The 19253-nt window shown below is 42.3% G+C and overlaps 1 protein-coding gene across 1 annotated transcript in view; it reads left to right on the top strand.

Moving 5' to 3' along the window:
- The window catches only part of ADAMTS12 (ADAM metallopeptidase with thrombospondin type 1 motif 12), a 646291-nt gene that overhangs the window by 606290 nt on the left and 20748 nt on the right, over positions 1-19253 (top strand). The window contains exon 23 of the mRNA XM_040338094.1: positions 4037-4190. Coding sequence (XP_040194028.1) covers positions 4037-4190 — 154 coding nt within the window. The remainder of the gene's footprint in view (positions 1-4036; positions 4191-19253) is intronic.

The following is a 19253-nucleotide window of genomic DNA, read 5'->3' as shown; positions in this document are numbered from 1 at the left end:
GCAGCACTAGATAAACTCAATCTGTAACCAACAAAAAGTGTGGCTTTGCATTAGAGCTACTTGTGTCAACTGCCTAATCCTTCTCCATGAATCCTTATAAATAATTCAATAGGGCAGGGGTAAGCACCCTTGGCACTCCACCTGTGATAAAGCTACAAATCCCATTATGTCTCTGCCTGAGAGCCATGCCTGAATCTTGCAATGCCTCATGGGACCTGTAATTTCATAACAGTTGGAGTGTTGAGGTTGCTTCCCCTTACAATAGAGGATTGCAGCAGTGTTCGACAAACAGGTCAGATACTAGAGCGGTGCAAGTCCACAGACAGGCAGTTGAAACATCAGATGGTGGCAGAGTTAGCATAAGGTGACCAGATTTTTTAAATAAAATCTGGGGAATTTTTTTTTAACTAGTAATGGCGGCAATCAGCGACTCTCTTCCCGTCGCCGCCCACCTCACAGCCTGTCAAGTCTTACTCTCTGGGCCCCAGCTACTACTGGGTGGGCAGCGGAGGAATATCACTCTGCCTGGGAATGGGCATGCACACGAAAGTGAAGAAATATTCCCTCCTCTCCGACCAGCACATGATCATCAAAAAGGGGCAAAGATAATGGAAAAAATCACACCCCCTAAGGTAGTAGGAGCAGTGGGGGGTGTGTAATTCTGAATTGTTTTAATTCTGCACTGACTGGGCTAGATTCAGAGAGAATTTACGCCAGGGTATCTATAGATACGCCGCGTAAATTCAAATCTGCGCCGGCGTATCTTCTTTCTGTATTCAGAAAGCAAGATACGCCGACATTAGCCTAAGATACGACTGGCATAAGTCTCTTACGCCGTCGTACCTTAGGGTGCATTCTCACGCTGGCCGCTAGGTGGCGCTCCCGTCGTTTTCGACATAGATTATGCAAATTACCTAGTTACGCCGATTCACAAACGTACGTGCGCCCAGCGGTAGTTTTTTACGTTGTTTGCGTAAGTCGTTTTCGGCGTAACGTTGCTCCTGCTATTAGGTGGCGCAGCCAATGTTAAGTATGGACGTCGTTCCCGCTTCGAAATTTGATTTGTTTGCTTTGTTTGCGTAAGTCGTTCGCGAATAGGGCTGGACGTCATTTACGTTCACGTCGAAACCAATGACGTTCTTGCAACGTCATTTGAAGCAATGCACACTGGGATATGTACACGGATGGCGCATACGCCATTCGTAAATCACGTCAATCACGTCAGGTCATCACATATTAGCATAAAACACGCCCCCCCTTCCACATTTGAATTACGCGGGCTTACGCCGACCCCATTTACGCTACGCCGCCGCAACTTATGGAGCAAGTGCTTTGTGAATACAGCACTTGCTCCTGTAAGTTGCGGCGGCGTAGCGTAAATACGATACGCTGTGCCGCCGTAAGAAGGGGCGCAGCTACGTGAATCTAGCCCACTGTCTTTGAAATTGCCCCAGCCTCTGTTTAAATCCAATCCGGGGACAAAACCAGGAACAGACTTGGTCCGGGGACAGTGGCCCAGATTCAAGAAGCAATTGCGCCCGTGTAACCATAAGTTACACGGCGCAATTGCTTACTTGCTCCGGTGTAACGAGTGCTCCTGATTCAGGAACCTCGTTACACCGACTGCAGCCTAAAATCTAGCCTAATGCCGCGTACACACCATCACTTTATGTGATGAAAAAAAATGACGTTTTTAAAAACGTCACTTTAACCTCCCTGGCGGTATGATTCTTTCAGAAAAAACATGCTAAAAGCGGTACCATTATTTGCAAGGAAATTTGGCGTTTTATATTGTAGGTCTGTAATTTTTAGAAATAACTCACTTAAATCTGACCAAACAAGATTCTAATAGGCATCCCGTGTATTACATTTTTTTAAAAACAAAATTATAAATTATAATATAATAAATAATTATAAATAATTATAACAAATAATAATATAATTATAATAAAAATTATTCAATAATGTAATCAAATCAAAATCACTGAAATTTGCTCAGTTGCAGAATTGTCGCTGTCATTACTTTTATTTTTTTATGACGAATTTCCCCACAAATCGCTATCGCACAATTCTGCAAGTGATTATAATTTATTATCGCTGTTTTTTAGCTGATCTAAAACTATTTTTGACATAAAGGGACACTTTTGGTTGCTATGGACAATCTACAGTTTGCAGGGAGAAAAAAAAGTTTTTATTATATAAAATGACATGCAGGACACTGGGCAGACCACTAGGGACAAGGGGTGTGTGTATTTTTTACATACAGTACTGTAATCTATAAGATTACAGTATACTGTGTGTATAGTGTTTGTTTACGTTTTTGAATTTGGCGCCGTTCTCCGTCCCCGTGCGTCGTAACGTCGCAGGGAACGGAGATCGGCGTCACACGGAGGCACTATGTGAATCGAGCGAGGTCCCGCTCGCTCACACAGCGCGGTGGCATCGCTGGATCCAGGGACAAGGTAAGTAAAAAGTGCCTGTGGATCTAGCGAGGCAAGCCCGTGACTGACACGGGGTTACCGATAGTAGCAAGAAAATCTAACCCCGTGTCAGTCTCGGGAAGACCGCCAGGGAGGTTAATTGACTGTGTGTGGGGGAAAACGTCGTTTTATGTCTTGTAAAAAACGACCAAAAAAAATTGAAGCATGCTTCAATTTTATGTGTCGTTTTTCAAAAGTGCACTTTTTACTTCACAGAAATTGACCGTGTGTAGCAAAAAAACGTCGTTTTCTAAGACGTTTTTTCATCCACGCATGCCCAGAAGCTACTTATGAAGCGAGCTTCAATGGTAAAACGTGGTGGAACGTAACCTCACTTTGCAAGATCATTGTGAGAAAACGATGGTGTGTAGGCAACTTCGTCTTTGAAAATTGAAGTTTCAAAAACGTCATTTTTTACTTCACAGAAAGTGTCGTTTTTTTTCATCACATAAAGTGATGGTGTGTACGCGACATAAGGCACTTATGCCTCGCAGATTTTAGGCTGCATTCTTGTGCTTCCCGCTAGGGGGCGCTCCCATTGTGATCAGCGTGTAGTATGCAAATTGCATACTACCACTGATTCACAAGCTTGCGCGGGCCCTGCGCAAGCTAAGTACGGAGTTTCCGTACTGCAACTTTAGCGCAAGGTTGCCCCTTCTAATAGTAGGGGCAGCCAATGCTAAAGTATAGCCGGCCTTCCCGCGCCGTGAAATTTGAATTTCACGCCGTTTGCGTAAGTGATTCGTGAATGGCGCTGGACGCCATTCACGTTCACTTTGAAGCAAATGACGTCCTTGCGACGTCATTTGCCGCAATGCACGTCAGGAAAGTTTCCCGACGGAGCATGCGCTGTACGCTCGGCGCGGGAGCGCGCCTAATTTAAATGATTCCCGCCCCCGGCGGGATCATTTAACTTGCGCGCGCCTACGCCGGGCAAATTTGCCGGTGCGCCCTCGCAGTTCACGGAGCTATGTATTAAGGTGAAAAAACACCTGGCAGTCACCGGCCCTCCAGCCCCCCCCCCCCCTGCCGTTTTACTTACCTGAACCCCGAATTTCACTCGGTGGGAACGAGGGTCCTGGCTCTTGATTGGATATACTGATAGCAGCGTAGCCATTTCCTCCTGCTGCTGTCAATCAAATCCAATGGCGTGGGCACCATGGGGTGGGACCGAGTCCTATATTTGGCGGCTATGGACACCGAATAGTTGACTCGGTAGTGCGCCCACAAGGTAACCCCCCGGGAGAGAGCTTCTCCCAGGGGGTTATCTGATGCAGGGAGAAGCCGCGAGAGTCGTCGTGGGACCCCAGAAGTCGGTGTTTGGGGCCACTCTGTGCAAAAGGAACTGCACAGTGGAGGTAAGTATGACATGTTTTTTATTTAAAAAAAAAAAAATAGTGTAAGCTTTACAATCGCTTTAAGAGTTTGAATTTGTATGCAATCAGGCAGGCACTTGCACTACATGGTTTTGGTAAATCTGAAGACAAAATCCTCAGAAAATGTAATAGTGTGTATGGGGCTTTACACACAATATAATAGTTACTTGTTTATTTCAGTGTTCCGCGTCTTGTGGAGAAGGTGTCCAACAAAGAACCATCTGGTGCATAGATACTGACAATAACAGAACCATAAACATGAGCCTGTGTGAGAAGGAGCCAAAACCTGAGGACACAAAGGAATGCCAGACCCAGGAGTGCATAAAGAGCACAGGTAACATACAGGATGAATCATACACAACTTCCAAGATGTTTTAATTCATTTAACTCACATATGTATACATTAGCATTCTCCATACTCATAAAGACTGCATAGAAATTAAAGTGGTACATGTGTATTGGCAGGAAAGCAAAGGGGAAGTAGCCATGTGCTGCTGAAGAACCAGCATAAAAGAGATCCTTCACCAGACTATTTATAAACATAAAATAAAAAATTGCATGTTATTTGCCCATAAAAGCCTCCCAAAACACTTGAGACTGCTGCGCACCGTCATTTTGAATGTGATGTCAGCATTTAGAGCAGACTCAGAACATTCACTTTATTGACACTCTATAGTATTTTCTCTTTGCTTCTCCACCAGCTGCTGCATAGATTGTTATAGGCTTAATTCACAGATCTTTAACACAAGGATAAGGTACTCTTCTTTAGCCAGGTGACTTTATTTTTCAAAACTCATTGAACGCAATTGAAATAACTGTCACTTTAAAAATAAAAAAAAAATAAGCATCCTTATCCTGGTGTGTTCGCGTTGTGAACAGAGCCTTATGCAGGTGTAGTGCACCCCATGTAGAAGCCACTGGTTAAAAGGAATCCCCCACCCTGCACAGCCAGGCACACCAAATCTTCACAGGCTCCCAGGGTCAGGGAACAGTCCAGTGCTTTTTTTTTTCGCATTGTTTTGGGGGGGTTGAAACTTGGATAGGGAATATGGATATTATTGGATGTCCACTTGACTTTCAAGAACTCTTCAGGGACAACTCTTCTATATACAGTCTATATACACACGTCTCAGCTTCCTCAAGACCACTTTCTTGCAGAACCTAGCTGGCACACTGATCTGGCAAAAAGGCAACACATCTTATAGCAAAGACACTTTACAGGCAGGGACCCTGGGCCACTTGGGCTGTGTAGAAATGCAGTCTCCAGCTTACATCCCCATGGCTACTGATCCCAGCACCACCTCCTTGGGCACTGCCCAGCTGCAGCTGCCTCTTACACCAGCCCACCCGGCTACTTTTCGACAGTCCTCTCTGACTGCACACTCACCAGCTGCCTGGCTGACTTCTCCCTGGAGATCTCCTGGACATGCTGATTCTCTCCCACTGTCCTCACACCTGGTCCTGTGCATCCAGGACGGGATTCCTCCATGTGTTGTAGAGTATCCCTCCAGTATGAAAGCCTCAGGCCCAAGGCCACCCCTAGACTAGGGGCACCCTCAAGGGCCACTGACTGCCTCTTCAGCACTCCATCTCCAGCTTCCACCCGACTGCCCCTGCTAGCATGACTCAGAGTATTTAAGAGGGGCCCTCCCCTGCCTGCCCACTTGCTGGGGCTCTTCAGAACACTACAGGCAGCTCCTCCTAACCTCCCTCCCATTCTTCTGGAAGCTTTTCCAAGATTACAGCAAGTAGGGGGAGGTAACAGAGGTGCTGCCTGATGAGTCACCCAGCCTCCTTGAGTCACTAACCCTGACCCAGGTACAACCCAGTCTGGCTCTCATCCAGGCAAAATGTTACCTACACTAAACACTAACTATTTACAGCTAGCACTCTACACTGAAAGGTGCTACACAGGGAGGTAAAGAGCGAAGCGGAGATGCTGGGTCACTTCCAGACAGTAAGAGAACTCTGATATATAAGCAAGAATAGGGTTGTGCTAGGCCATTTGCTCTTCTTGGAGCAGTCAAATTATTTAACAAGTTCAAAGGTACATTGCACGTGTATATAAACTTTATGGAAAAGAAAAAACTACAAGCATTTAAAAGTCTTGACTTTTCTGAAATTTTACCTGCAATTTTATAGGTTAGTGATGGGGTCTCTTTAAAGTGAACCTGCTGCTTTGCCTTGCAAAGTGCGGGTTCACGTGGATATAAATGTTGCTGTGACTTTAATATTTTGCGTATTGCATATTGCATATGTTTCCCTATGAAAAAGAAAAGTGCCAGGGAAGACTGACCTATCCCAGGGATTCATGGGCACAGTGGAGGATCATTATAACTTTGGTCGCCAATCACTTTTTGTCTTTCTCCAGATGTTTTATTTGCTCCAGACTCACAGGGAAAGAGGGTTAGAGCTTCAGATACCTCTAGCAACATATTTTACAGACTCCGACCACATTCCTGCTGTAGCAAAGCACAATGCCGCGTACACACAATCGGTTAGTCTGATGAAAACGGTCTGATGGACTAGGAACTTGTTTTAAAATCATCTGATGGTTAAAAAAACAATAGAAAAAAAACGATCGCCTGTGGGTACGTCCATCGGTTAAAAATCCATGCATGCTCAGAATCAAGTCGACGCATGCTCAGAAGCATTGAACTTCATTTTTCTCAGCACGTCATTGTGTTTTACGTCACCGCGTTCTGAAACGATAGTTTTTTTTCAACCGATGGTGTATAGGCACGACTGATGAAAGTCAGCTTCATCGGATATCTGATGAAAAAATCCATCAGACCGTTTTCATCGGATGAACCGATCGTGTGTACAGGGCATAAAGGCATAAAGGAATGCACAGTGGTGGGTAGTGAATTTGAGCCAAAAAAGGTGGTGGGCAGTAAATCGGAGCTGATAAAGGTGGTGACCAATATATTTGATGTGAAGAAGTTGGTTAGCAGTGAATTTAAAGTGAAAAAGGTAGGAGCAGTGAATTTAAGCTGAACAAGATTAAGGACAGTGAATCTGAGATAAAGAAGTTGGAAGGCAGTAAATCTGATTTAAAAAAGGTGCTGGTACTGCTGGGCAGTGAATTTGATGGTGGGCAGTTAAAGGGTCACTAAAGGAATATTTTTTTTAGCTAAATAGCTTCCTTTACCTTACTGCAGTGCTGGTTTTATGTCCTCATTTTTCTTTTTTGCTCTAATCCTTCTCTGTTCTGAACACTTCCTGGTTGTCTGTTTCCTGATGAAAAAAGTAATGGGAGCTTTCTCTCTGTGGTCACTAATGAAGGAGGTGTGATTACTGTGTGTCTAAAACCCCCTCAACACCAATCAGTTTCGTTTTCCAAACCATCACTGCCCTGTATTGGCTCTGTGCAGCAGAGTAGCAGGAAACATGCAAAAACGAAACTGAAACTGTAGGTACATTATATGATTGATTTTTATCTATTTTTAATCATTTTTAAAAGGAATCAACTATTATGTCTCTATACCCTGTAAACAGTCATTTCAGCAAAACAATTATTCCTTTACAACTCCTTTAACCTCTTTGTCACCGCGCCATAGACAAAAGACGTCTACAGCGCGGTCGAGTTGTTCTGGGAGGACGTCCCTGGGACGTCCTCCCAGAATCCTCCTCTCGCGCGCCCCCTGGGGTGCGCTCCCGGAATCATCTGTGAGCGCCGGGTCTAGAAGACCCGGCGCATCACAGATCGCGGGAAATTGCCGCTGATAGCGGCCGTTTACCACGTGATCGATCCGTCAAATGACGGAGCGATCACTTGTAAACAAACCGGGGTCATGTGATGACGCCGGTTCCTCCCTCTCCTCTCTGTACCGATCGGTACAGTGTGAGAGGAGAGGGGGAGAACGGAAGCAGCAGCAGCTGCTGTGGGCTGGATCTGTGACAAATGCAGTCACAGATCCAGCCATCCCTCCCTGCGCAATACTCTGCAATAACACCAATACTCTGCAATACCCCCCATACTCTGCAATACCCCCCATACTCTGCAATACCCCCCATACTCTGCAATACCACCCATACTCTGCAATACCACCCATACTCTGCAATACCCCCCATACTCTGCAATACCCCCCATACTCTGCAATACCACCCATACTCTGCAATACCACCCATACTCTGCAATACCACCAATACTCTGCAATACCCCCAATACTCTGCAATACCCCCAATACTCTACAATACCCCCAATACTCTGCAATACCTGCTAATATGACAGAAACTAGATTTTTATTTATTTTTTTACCGAATTTTCTGTGTTTTTTCTTTTATAGCGCAAAAAATAAAAAACCCAGAGGTGATCAAATACCACCAAAAGAAAGCTCTATTTGTGGGAAAAAAAAGGACAAAAATTTCAGATTGGCACAATGTTGTATGACTGAGTAATTGTCATTCAAATTGTGAGAGCACCGAAAGCTGAAAATTGGTCTGGTTAGGAAGGGGGTTTAAGTGCCCAGTGGTCAAGTGGTTAATCTAAACCAGAATATAGGTGCAGTAAATCTGCACTGAAGAAGGTGGTTGGTGGAAAATGTGTACCTGAGGAGTGTGTTGGGCAATACATTTGATAGCAGGCAGGTGAATATGAGCCCTTGTACACAGGTTCACACATTTAACAGCTGCAGTGTGCCCCTTCTAGTGTTTTAGCATGCCCAGGAGGGACAAGTGCAGCTATTTAGCCCTGCTTCAGGCAGCCAGTTAAGTCTGTGGCAAGGTGCAGCTGGACAGGTGATGGACAATACATTTGAGCTGAAAAGGTGGTGGGCCGTGAATCTAAGCTGAATAAGGTGGTGGAGACTGAATTTAAAGTGACTGTAAATGTAATTTTTTTAAATAACAAACATATTATACTTACCTGCTTTGTGCAATGGTTTTGCACAGATCAGCCCAAATCCTTATCTTCTGTGGTCTACTGGTTCATCCCCCTGCCAAGTGCCCCTATAGCAAGCCAAGCTACTTGCTATGGGGGACTCATGTGGGCTCAATCCTGAGCCACACTGTGTGTGTTTATAGACACACGCAGCGTGACTCGGCCCCACCCCCCGCTCTCTGCTCACTTGCTGTGATTGACAGCAGCAAGAGCCAATAGCTGCTGTCTCCATGTCCAGTGAAGAATTGGTGAGAGGAGAGAGACGCTGCTCTTGGACACAGCACTAGATCGAGATCGGGTGCAGGCAAGTATAAGGGAGGCTGCATAAAGAAGGTTTTTTCCCTTAATGCAAAGAATGCATTAAGGGGAAAAAACCTTCTGCCTTTATAACCACTTTAAGCTAAAGAAGGTGGTGGGCAGTGACTCCAAACTGAAGAAGGTGGTGGGCAGTGAATTTCGTCAAAGAAGGTGGAGGGCAGTGAATATTAGACATGTGCATTTGTTTTCGTCCGAATTTCAGGGATTTTCATGTTCGTATTAACAAACAATAACGAATGTGCAGAATCCGAAATCCGAAAGATCCAACATAAAAAATGCTTTATTTTCGTTGCGACAACAGTTCGATATAGATAGGAGATTCGACATGATGGTGACAATAGCGATCTGTGTCTATCGAACCTGCGGTCGAATGTACCTAACCTAACTCTATTAGTCCAAGATTTTTCAAGAGAAAAGATTCCACATTATAGAGACATGAAGATTCGACAAAACAGCTAAAAACATTTGATCGCCACAAGCGGACATTTATGGTCAAATGCTCCGCCCAGAGGCTATAGAAGAATTTTAATGTTGGTTGACTAGTAATAATAATTAATAAATATAATTATTACTAGTCATACAACATTAGAATTCTTCTATAGCTTTTGGACGGAGCATTTTGACTGGAAATGTACGATTGCGGCGTCGTACAGTTTAGCTGCTTCGTCGAATCTTCTTAGAACATTCGACGGACACCATAAGCCTTCAATTGACAGATTCGACCTTAATTAATTCGGATTTTTGGACGAATGCTTTTTTTAACTAAACAAAATAGATAAAAACAAATTTTGGGAGTAACTTAATAAATTTCATTTTCGGACTAAAACGAAATTCCGAAACAAAATATTTCCGTGTGCACATGTCTAGTGAATATGAGTGGAAGAAGTTGGTGGTTTGTAAATCTAAGCTGAAGAAGGTGGTGGGTGATGAATGTGAGGTGAAGAATGTGGTGGGCAGTGAATTTGAGTTGAAGAAGGTGGTGAGTGGTGAATCTATGGCCTTGTACACACGACCGAGGAACCCGTCGGAATAGACATATCGTTTTCCTCGACGAGTTCCTTGTCAGGCTTGTGGAGAAACTTGCAATCTTTCTTTGCGTACACACTGTCAAGACCAAATCTCCTCGTTCTCAAACGCGGTGACGTAGAACACATACAACGGCAGAGGAAGTTCGATTCCACTGACACAACCCTTGGGGCTACTTTTGCTAATCTCATGTTACTGCGTGTTAAGTAAAGGTTTGGTCAGAGACAATTTGCACTTTTCAGACTGTTACAGCATGACAAATGTGCTATCTTCATTACAAACGCTACTTTTACCGAAGGTGCGCTCCCGTCTCATACTTTATTCTGAGCATGCTCGGGTTTCTTAGCATACACACGATCGTGTTTCTCATCGAAAACCAGCCCGACGAGGAACATGACGAGGAAATTGAGACTCCCGTTGAGGAAAAAGAGAGCTTTTTTCCTCGTCGAGTTCCTCGACAGTTTCCTCGATGAAAAACATACACACGACCGGTTTCCTTGGCAAAAAAGCTCTGTCACCAAGTTTCTTGATGGATATGTCGAGGAAAACGGTCGTGTGTATGAGGCCTAAGGGGGAAAGAATGGTGGTCAGTGAATTTGAACTGCAGAAGCTGGCAGAATTCAGCAAAGTTTTTACGTTGCAATGTTTCCAAAATAAAATAACTGTTATTAAAACTTTATATTTAAAATATTTCAAATTACCATTTATATATGTCAAAGTCCAGGCCATGAACAAAGGTGAAACTGCCTTTCGGCTCATCTTTGAACTTGAGTTTGAAATGCCTGCCTTAGAGTACGTGCATAACCTACAAACTCTCTCTTTTCATGCCTTCCATGTGGCTGCCTATTATCCTTGTGATGGGGCTCCTGAGTCTTTCAAAGAATAACTTCTAGAAAATATTAAAATGTAGCTGCTGGGATTAAAATGCTTATTCTACATTTACCCATTGAGAGCCAAGTCAATATAATAACACTAAATTGTAGCCCCATTCAATCACGTTGACTTGTGCAATATGCTGAGTTTGCACAGATGACTTTAGCCTTTCAGACGGTCTCATTGCATGCAGTCATCGCTGTCTAAATCTCACGAAGGCTTCATTCCCAAGGCTTATTTTATTTCTACAAAAAGGCACAAATATAGCCTGCAGTATAGATTTTTTGAATGTTGATGCATGTGGTTATTGATCTGTCACATCTATAGGCATTTGGAACAAATGCTTATACTGTAGCTAGGTTTATATATTCTGAAAGTGAATTGCTTTAATGAGTACAATGGTTTCCTCCTTAGAATTTATATCAGCTTAGTGCTCTCTGCTGTATGAAAACTTAAAGCTGGACTCCAGGCAGACATAAAAAGACTAAATTAACACGGTTCTGTATTCATTAATACATTCTTAACAGATTTTTTTTAATTATCTGGAATGATGATGTCAAAACCTATTGAAATGTTACCCATGTGCGTATTGAAGCTTTTCTTTACATATGTGAGCTTATATCAGAGATCTATCCTTTCCTCTTTCCTTTCTTCCTTCCTTCCTTCCTTCCTTATTTGCTTCCTTTCCTTTGGTCCTTCGTTTCCTCCTCCGTCTTCTCATCAGTTTCCTTTCTTTTCCTTTCTTTTTCTTCCATACTTTTCTCTTTAATCCTTCCTTGCTTCATTCCTTCCTCTCTTCCTTCTTCCCATCCTCTTTCTTCCCTCCCTTCCTTTTTTCTTCTCTCTCTCTCTCTCTCTCTCTCTCTCTCTCTCTCTCTCTCTCTCTCTCTCTTCCTTCTTCGATTCCTTCTTTCCTTTCTTTCTTCTCCCTCTTTTCTTTGCTTTCTTCCTTCCTTCCTTCCTTCCTTTCCTCTTCCCTTCCTTTTTTCCTTGCTCCCTTTCTTTTTCCCTACATCCTTTTTTTCCTTCCTTCCTTCCTTCATCCCTCCCTCACTTTTTTTCCTTCCTTCCATTGTTCATTGTTTTCCTTTTCCATTTAAAGCAATTTTTTTAATTGGCAGCAATGAAAGGTCTGAAAATTGTTCTGTTTCCAAGAGACAAATGGAACCGGCTAGTTTTCATTTACTGAATACCTTCAGTGTAGCACATTTTGAATAACTATGAATAATCTAATCCATTTCTTATAAAAACATATTCAGGATGTTTTATGATGAGATTAAATTAGTACAAAATGTTCTCCAGCTAATTATGCGGGGTCAGCTTTCGGGCTTCATTTCACTAATGAGTAATGGCAACGTAGATGGAGTTCATTTGTATTGGATATGTCTGTCATTACTGTGAAATAAAGTGCATGTAGGTTCTGAATAAACTATTATCCAGCAAAGCTTATTGTATGTCCGTGTTGGTGTAAATAGAAGAAGATAAATGGCTGTAACATTGGAACGTAAGGTCTTTGATGTCATTTCTCTGTATTCAGAAGGATTGCATTTACAGTAATTGCATCTTTAATATTTGTGTGTCAAGTTGTTTTTAACTCCTTTTTATGTTTTACTTATGTGTCTAATAATGAAACCATTTTATAAAACAAACTTAAAAAGTATATTTAAAATAACTGACAATAAAATTACTCTACAGCTCAACACATGGTTGACATACATAATTACAAACTATTCTATGAGTGCCAGTGATTCTCTTCAGCTATTACTGTGATTTACTCATTGTTACTACACAGCATAGTCAGTATGATACCATTTTCTCTACTAGAAATTAGGAAACTATAGCTGTCAACTCTTGCTGGTTGGTCATTAAAGGAGCAAAAGTACATTTGTGAGTGGTCCGTTTGTTTCCCCCTCCTGTAAACATGTTCCTTGTGTTAGACAGACAGCTCTATGCAAAATAAAAGAATCAAGGCTCTCCCCCTCACTCGCTTTGAGTGCAGCTGTATAAATAAACGTAGATGTTAAGGGTCAGCGGTACCATTTCACATTTTGCCACAAGAAAAGTAGAGTGTAACATTATTATTTATTGTTATTATACACGATTTATATAGCGCCAACAGTTTACGCAGCACTTTACATTGTAGAGGGGGGACAGCACAATTACAGTACAGTTTAATACAGAAGGGACAGGAGGGCCCTGCTTGTAGAGCTTACATTCTAAAGGGAGGGGGGTGGTACAAAAGGTAATAACTGCGGGGAATGATTTAATGGGGTGGCTCGGGGACAGTTGTTACGTGTGTGTGACAAAACAATGGGGGTAGTGGCGCTGTAATTGGTATAAATCCTCGTACACACGATCAAGGAACTCGACGGGCGAAACACATCGTTTTCCTCGTCGAGTTCCTTGTTAGGCTCTCGAGGAACTCGACAAAGCAAGTTTCTCTATTCCCGTCGAGGAAATAGAGAACTTGCTCTCTTTTTGGCTTGTCGAGTTTCTCGACAGTTTCCTCGTCGAAAATGTACACACGACCGGTTTCCTCGGCCAAAAAAATATCTCCCAGCAAGTTTCTTGCTGGTTTTTGCCGAGAAACTCGGTCGTGTGTACGAGATCTAAGAAGTAATATGTCCGTTAAATGAAAGTCCTTTTATTATATTATAATGTGTGTGTCACACAGTAGGAGTGGGAGAAGTTGGAATGGGGAATGGAAAAAATGGGAAAAAGTCCTATAGATTAAAATAGTACAGAGTCTGTGTTCCAGGGCAAGCCTCCAGGGGGGAGATGAGAGCAGGCTACAATATGCAAAACAGAAGAAAAGAAGGCGCCACCAGGTCAGGAACAATGTGATTTTAATTTGACAATAGGTGCATAATCCACTTACATTTAAAATTCATGAATTTGGCATACAAGTCCTTACTGGCCCATAGGTGGCGATCATCCGCTACAGATGTAAGCTGTGATGTCTCTCGGTCCTCTGAATCTTCGTCTGCTGGAGAACCAGGAAGTCCAGGTGATGTGGACAGCAAGAATGAGGCTTGAGACACAAGCAGCGTGGAAGCGCGATGACGTCACGGGCAGCGTCAGAGCGACAACGTTTCGGAGCATGCGCCGTAGATTACTAGGCGCGCTCCTTTTTCAAGCATCACCTGGAATTCCTGGTTCTCCAGCAGATGAAGATTCAGAGGACCGAGAGACATCACAGCTTACATCTGTAGCGGATGATCGCCACCTATGGGCCAGTAAGGACTTGTATGCCGAATTCATGAATTTTAAATGTAGGTGGAATATGCACCTATTGTCAAATTAAAATCACATTGTTCCTGACCTGGTGGCGCCTTCTTTTCTTCTGTTAGGTGTGTGTGGGATAGGCTTCCCTAAATAAATGAGTTTTCAGGCATCCCCTAAAGGTGGAGAGGATAGAGGCTGATCAGACTTCTGGGGCAGGGAGTTCCAGAGGATGGGAGAGGCTCTGGAGAAGTCCTTGAAGGCGAGCATGAGAGCAGGTAACAAAGGAGCTAGAGAGCAGGAGGCCATGGGATGAGCAGAGGGGACAATTTTGGCGATATCTGCAGATGAAGTTGGTGATGTGGCTGGGGGCGATGTTGTGGATGGCTTTGTATGTTGTGGTTAGCATTTTGAATTTTATACAGTGGGGTAGGGGAAGCAAGTGAAGGGATTGGCAGAGAGTGGAGCAGAAGTCATGGGTCGGTTAGTAAGGTGCATTAGTCTAGCAGCAGCATTCATACTAGACTGAATGGGGGATAGCCCGCATAAGGGTAGGCCATTAAGGAGATAGTTGCTGTAGTCAAGGCTGGAAAGAATCAAGGAGTGAATAAATTGCTTTGTCGTGTCATTAGTCGAATTCTGGAGATATTTTTAGCCTGTGATTGGATGTGGGGGCTGAAGGAGAGGTCACAGTCAAGGATTACACCCAGCACCCTAACATGTGTGGAGGAACCAATGGTTGTGCTTTTGATCTTAATGGTAAAGTCATGGGGGGGGGGGAGGGCCGGGAAGGAGAAAATATAACAAGCTCAGATTTAGAAAGATTAATTTTGAGAAAGTGGTGTGACATCCATACCGATATGTTATTCAGTAAGTTTGAGATCCGTCAGGAGATTCAGTGGGTGAATCGGCCTAAACTGAGGAAAACATTTGTTTTTCTTTTTACATTTGAATATTTATTATAGCAAAAATGTATATTTTTGGGGATATTTATTATAGCAAAAAGTAAAAAATATTCATTTTTTTCAAACTTGACGCTCTTCTTTTGTTTATAGCGCAAAAAATAAAAACCGCAGAGGTGATCAAATACCACCGAAAGAAATCTCTATTTGTGGGGAAAAAAATGTTAATGATAATGATTTGGTTTATTTTGGGTACAGTGTAGCATGACTGCGCAATTGTCATTCAAAATGTTACAGAGCTGAAAAAAGAAAATTGGCCTGGGCAGGAAGGGGGTGAAAATGCCCGTTATTGAAGTGGTTAATAAGTATTAATAAAAATGGGAAAACTTGCAATAAATTACAGACCTTGTAATGTATAGCAGTGACTTCATAGTTACTGCGAAAATAATTCTCTATAATTTTCGCAGTTCACATTCATCAGCTGTTCATAAGAATTAAGCATTGCCAAAGGTCTTCTAGACAGCTGTAATTAGTGTGACATCTTCACCTGAACACATAACTGTGTTATCGAAGCATCCTGCTATGAATACAGTAACAATGCAAGACCTGATGTAATTAAAGCCTATAGCACTAAATAGGTTTGTATGTCTTTTTCCTGAAAAAGACCTTTAGTCATTGAAAAGACCTTTTGCAATTATCTTGAATAATATGTAATGTGTCAGTTGCCACTAAAGTACAGGAGACACAGTTAGCAATAGTGCATTTCCCAACCAGGCGTAATAATTACCACCAGGGTAAAGAGTAAGGGCAGTGACGACATAGCTCTATTGAGTATCTGAGTATAATACAATAACAGCTGACAGACTAATTAAATTGTTGCCATGCTAATAATAATGGGGGTCTATTTTTGAAACATCTGATATTTAACCACTTGAGCACCCTTCTATGACCAGGCCATTTTTTTTTTTTTTACAAAATTATTTTATTAATTTTTTTCCAACAGTACAATAAATACAACATAAAATCCCCATACAAACATACAACATAAATGGTCTCAATAAGTACCCCTTACTACTAGAATAAAAAGAAAAAGGAGACAACTTCTACCATTACTACTTCTGAGTTTTCTCACTCCCGTTTCGCCTGTTTCGCCCCCAGGCCTATTCTTCCTACATATTCTCAGGGGGGAGGGGATACAGGGACAGGGCACAGAGACCCGGAGAGGAGGGGAAAAAAAAAAGAAAGAAAAGACTATAATAGAAGGGGGAATTTTGTAAAGAAAATAATAGGAGGATCAGGTTCCCCTATGTTGTGAAAAGTGGAAAAAAAAGAAAAAAAAAAGAATTATAGGGGGAATAATTTCCCCTTATTGTGTATATACTAAGGTGTAAAAAAAAAAGGGGGGGAAACCAATCTATTATAGGGGAAATCATTTTCCCTTATTGTGAATATTATTGAAGTGCAAACACACACAAAAAAAAAAAAAAGGGACTATATAAAAGGAGGAGAAGTTTTGTAAAGAAAAGAAAAAATTATTATAGGGGGAATACTTTCCCCTTATTGTGTATATACTAAGAGTGTGTAAAAAAAAAAAAAAAAAAAAGAACTATATAATAGAAGGGGAATCAAGTTCCCCTATATTGTGAGAAGTGAAAAAAAAAAAATTATTATCAGTGCTGTGATAGTTTGACTGTCAATGGCTCCATTATGCAACACTGCCCTAATGGGTTTTATATCTTTTTTTTAAAACAGAGTTTTCATTTATTGGCATTTAATATTTTTTTTTACGTTTTATTTTAACTGTAAAAAGGGTAAAAAAACAAAAAATTTGCAGACGGTGTGCATTCAGGGGCTCACACTCACATACACCTGCATCCACATGGATGTCAAATTGAGAGCAGGGGCTGTGTCTGTGTGTGTTGTGTTTTTTTTATATATATATATATATATATATATATATATACATACCCCACTTTTTAGTACACAATGGGGTTTATTTACTATAGCTGGAGAGTGCAAAAATCAAGCTCACTTCTGCATAGAAACCAATGAGCTTCTAGCCCCAGCTTGTTCAATTAAGCTTTGGTAATAAAACCTGGAAGCTCATTGGTTTCTGTGCAGAAATGCAGAAATTAGCCTGATTTTGCACTCTCCAGCTATAGTAAATAAACCCCATTGTGTACTTAAAAGTGGGGTATGTATGTATATATATATATATATATATATATATATATATGGGTTTTTTTCAGCTGGAACGCGGGGGAACGCAGTTCCGGCACCTTCTGAACTGAATGTATGCAATGGCAAGGGATGCTGGGGTGCGCTGCAGGGTATTGATGCTCACTGCTGTGGATCTATTTTTGCAGGGGGGTCTATTGTTGCTGGTGGGGGACCTATTATTTCTAGGGGGGTCTTATGTTGTTGGGGGGTCAGTTGTTGCTGAAAGAGATCTACTGTTGGGGGAGGGGTCTATTGTTGATGGCAGCCAGAGAGTCTATTGATGCTGGCTGTATGGAGATCTGTTGATGCTGCCGTGAGTCTATTGTTGCTGGCGGGGAAATTTTGTTGTGGGTGGTCCATTGTTGTTAGGTGGATCTATTGTTGCTGGCTGCAGGGGATCTATTTCACTGCTTTTCTTGATATCATTACCAAATTCCACAAAATGATACTTGGTTCTATATTGTCTAAAAGGGGGGGTACTGGGAGGTGGGTAGGGGGCAGAGAAAAGGGGTGACTCGGAAAGAGGGAGTTCCTGCACCTATTGTCTGAGAAAAAAAGCCCTATATATATATATATATATATACATATACAGTTGTGCTCAAAAGTTTGCAAACCCTGACCGAAATTGTGAAATTTTGGCATTAATAATAAAAATATGACTGATCATGCCAAAAAAATGTATTTTATTTAAGGATAGTGATCACATGAAGCCATGTATTATCACATAGTTGTTTGGATTCTTTTTAAATCATAATAATAACAGAATTCACCCAGATGGTCCTGATAAAAATATTACATACCCTGGAATGTTTGGCCTTGGTACAGACACAGAAGGTGGCACACACAGGTTAAAATGGCAATTAACCACTTCAGATCCGTAGGACGTCCTGGGACGTCCTGGACTTTGAGCGGTGATATCTGAATGATGCCTGCAGCTGCAGGCATCATTCAGATATCGCCGTCTTCAGCCGGCGATTCTGTGCACTAGAAGAACAATCAAAGCGGCGGTTCCGCCACTCGATCGTTCTTCTAGGCAGCGGGAGGGGACGTCCCCCCCCTCCCGCCGCCATCCGGTGCTTCTCCGGGCTCTCCCGTGCCATCGGGGGCCCGGAGAGCGAATCGGCCGGCGCTTGTTGTTAAACCATAGAGATGCCTGGTGACCAGACGGTCACAGTCATCTCTATGACCGTCGGAGGGCCGGGCGCGACGTTATGACGTCACGCCCGGTACCCGGAAGTAAACAAAGCCGCTACCGCGGCTGTCGGCATGTAATCGGTGAAATGTTTTTCACCGATTTCATGCTTGTAAGCCTGTAGGAGAGATGTGGGGTCTTATTGACCCCACATCTCTCCATAAAGAGGACCTGTCACACTGATTCCTATTACAAGGGATGTTTACATTCCTTGTAATAGGAATAAAAGTGATCAAAAAAAAAAATGTCAAAAAAAGTGTAAAAATAAAAAAAATTAAGTAAAAAAATAAAAAAAATAATAAAAAAAAATTTTTAAAACGCCCCTGTCCCGGTCGCTCGCGTGCAGAAGCGAACGCGCATGCAAGTCCCGCTCACATATGTAAACACCGTTCAAACCCCACAAGTGAGGTATCGTCGCGTGCGTTAGAGCGTGTGCAACAATTCTAGCACTAGACATACTCTGTAACTCAAAAATAGTAACCTGTAAAAAAAATTTAAAGCGTTGCCTATGGAGATTTTTAAGTACCGAAGTTTGGCGCCATTCCATGAGTGTGCGCAATTTTAAAGCGTGACATGTTAGGTATCTATTTACTCGGCGTAACATCATCTTTCACATTATACAAACAAATTGGGCTAACTTTACTGTTTTGTTATTTTTTAATTCATGAAACTGTTTTTTTCCCTAAAAAAAGGCGTTTGAAAAATTATTGCGCAAATACCATGCGAGAAAAAAAGTTGCAATGGCTGCCATTTTATTCCCTA

This window comes from Rana temporaria, chromosome 1 (genome assembly GCF_905171775.1).
Source record: "Rana temporaria chromosome 1, aRanTem1.1, whole genome shotgun sequence".
Taxonomy (NCBI): domain Eukaryota; kingdom Metazoa; phylum Chordata; class Amphibia; order Anura; family Ranidae; genus Rana; species Rana temporaria.
Note: the sequence above shows the minus strand (reverse complement) of the source record. Positions and strands in the feature narration are given on the sequence as shown.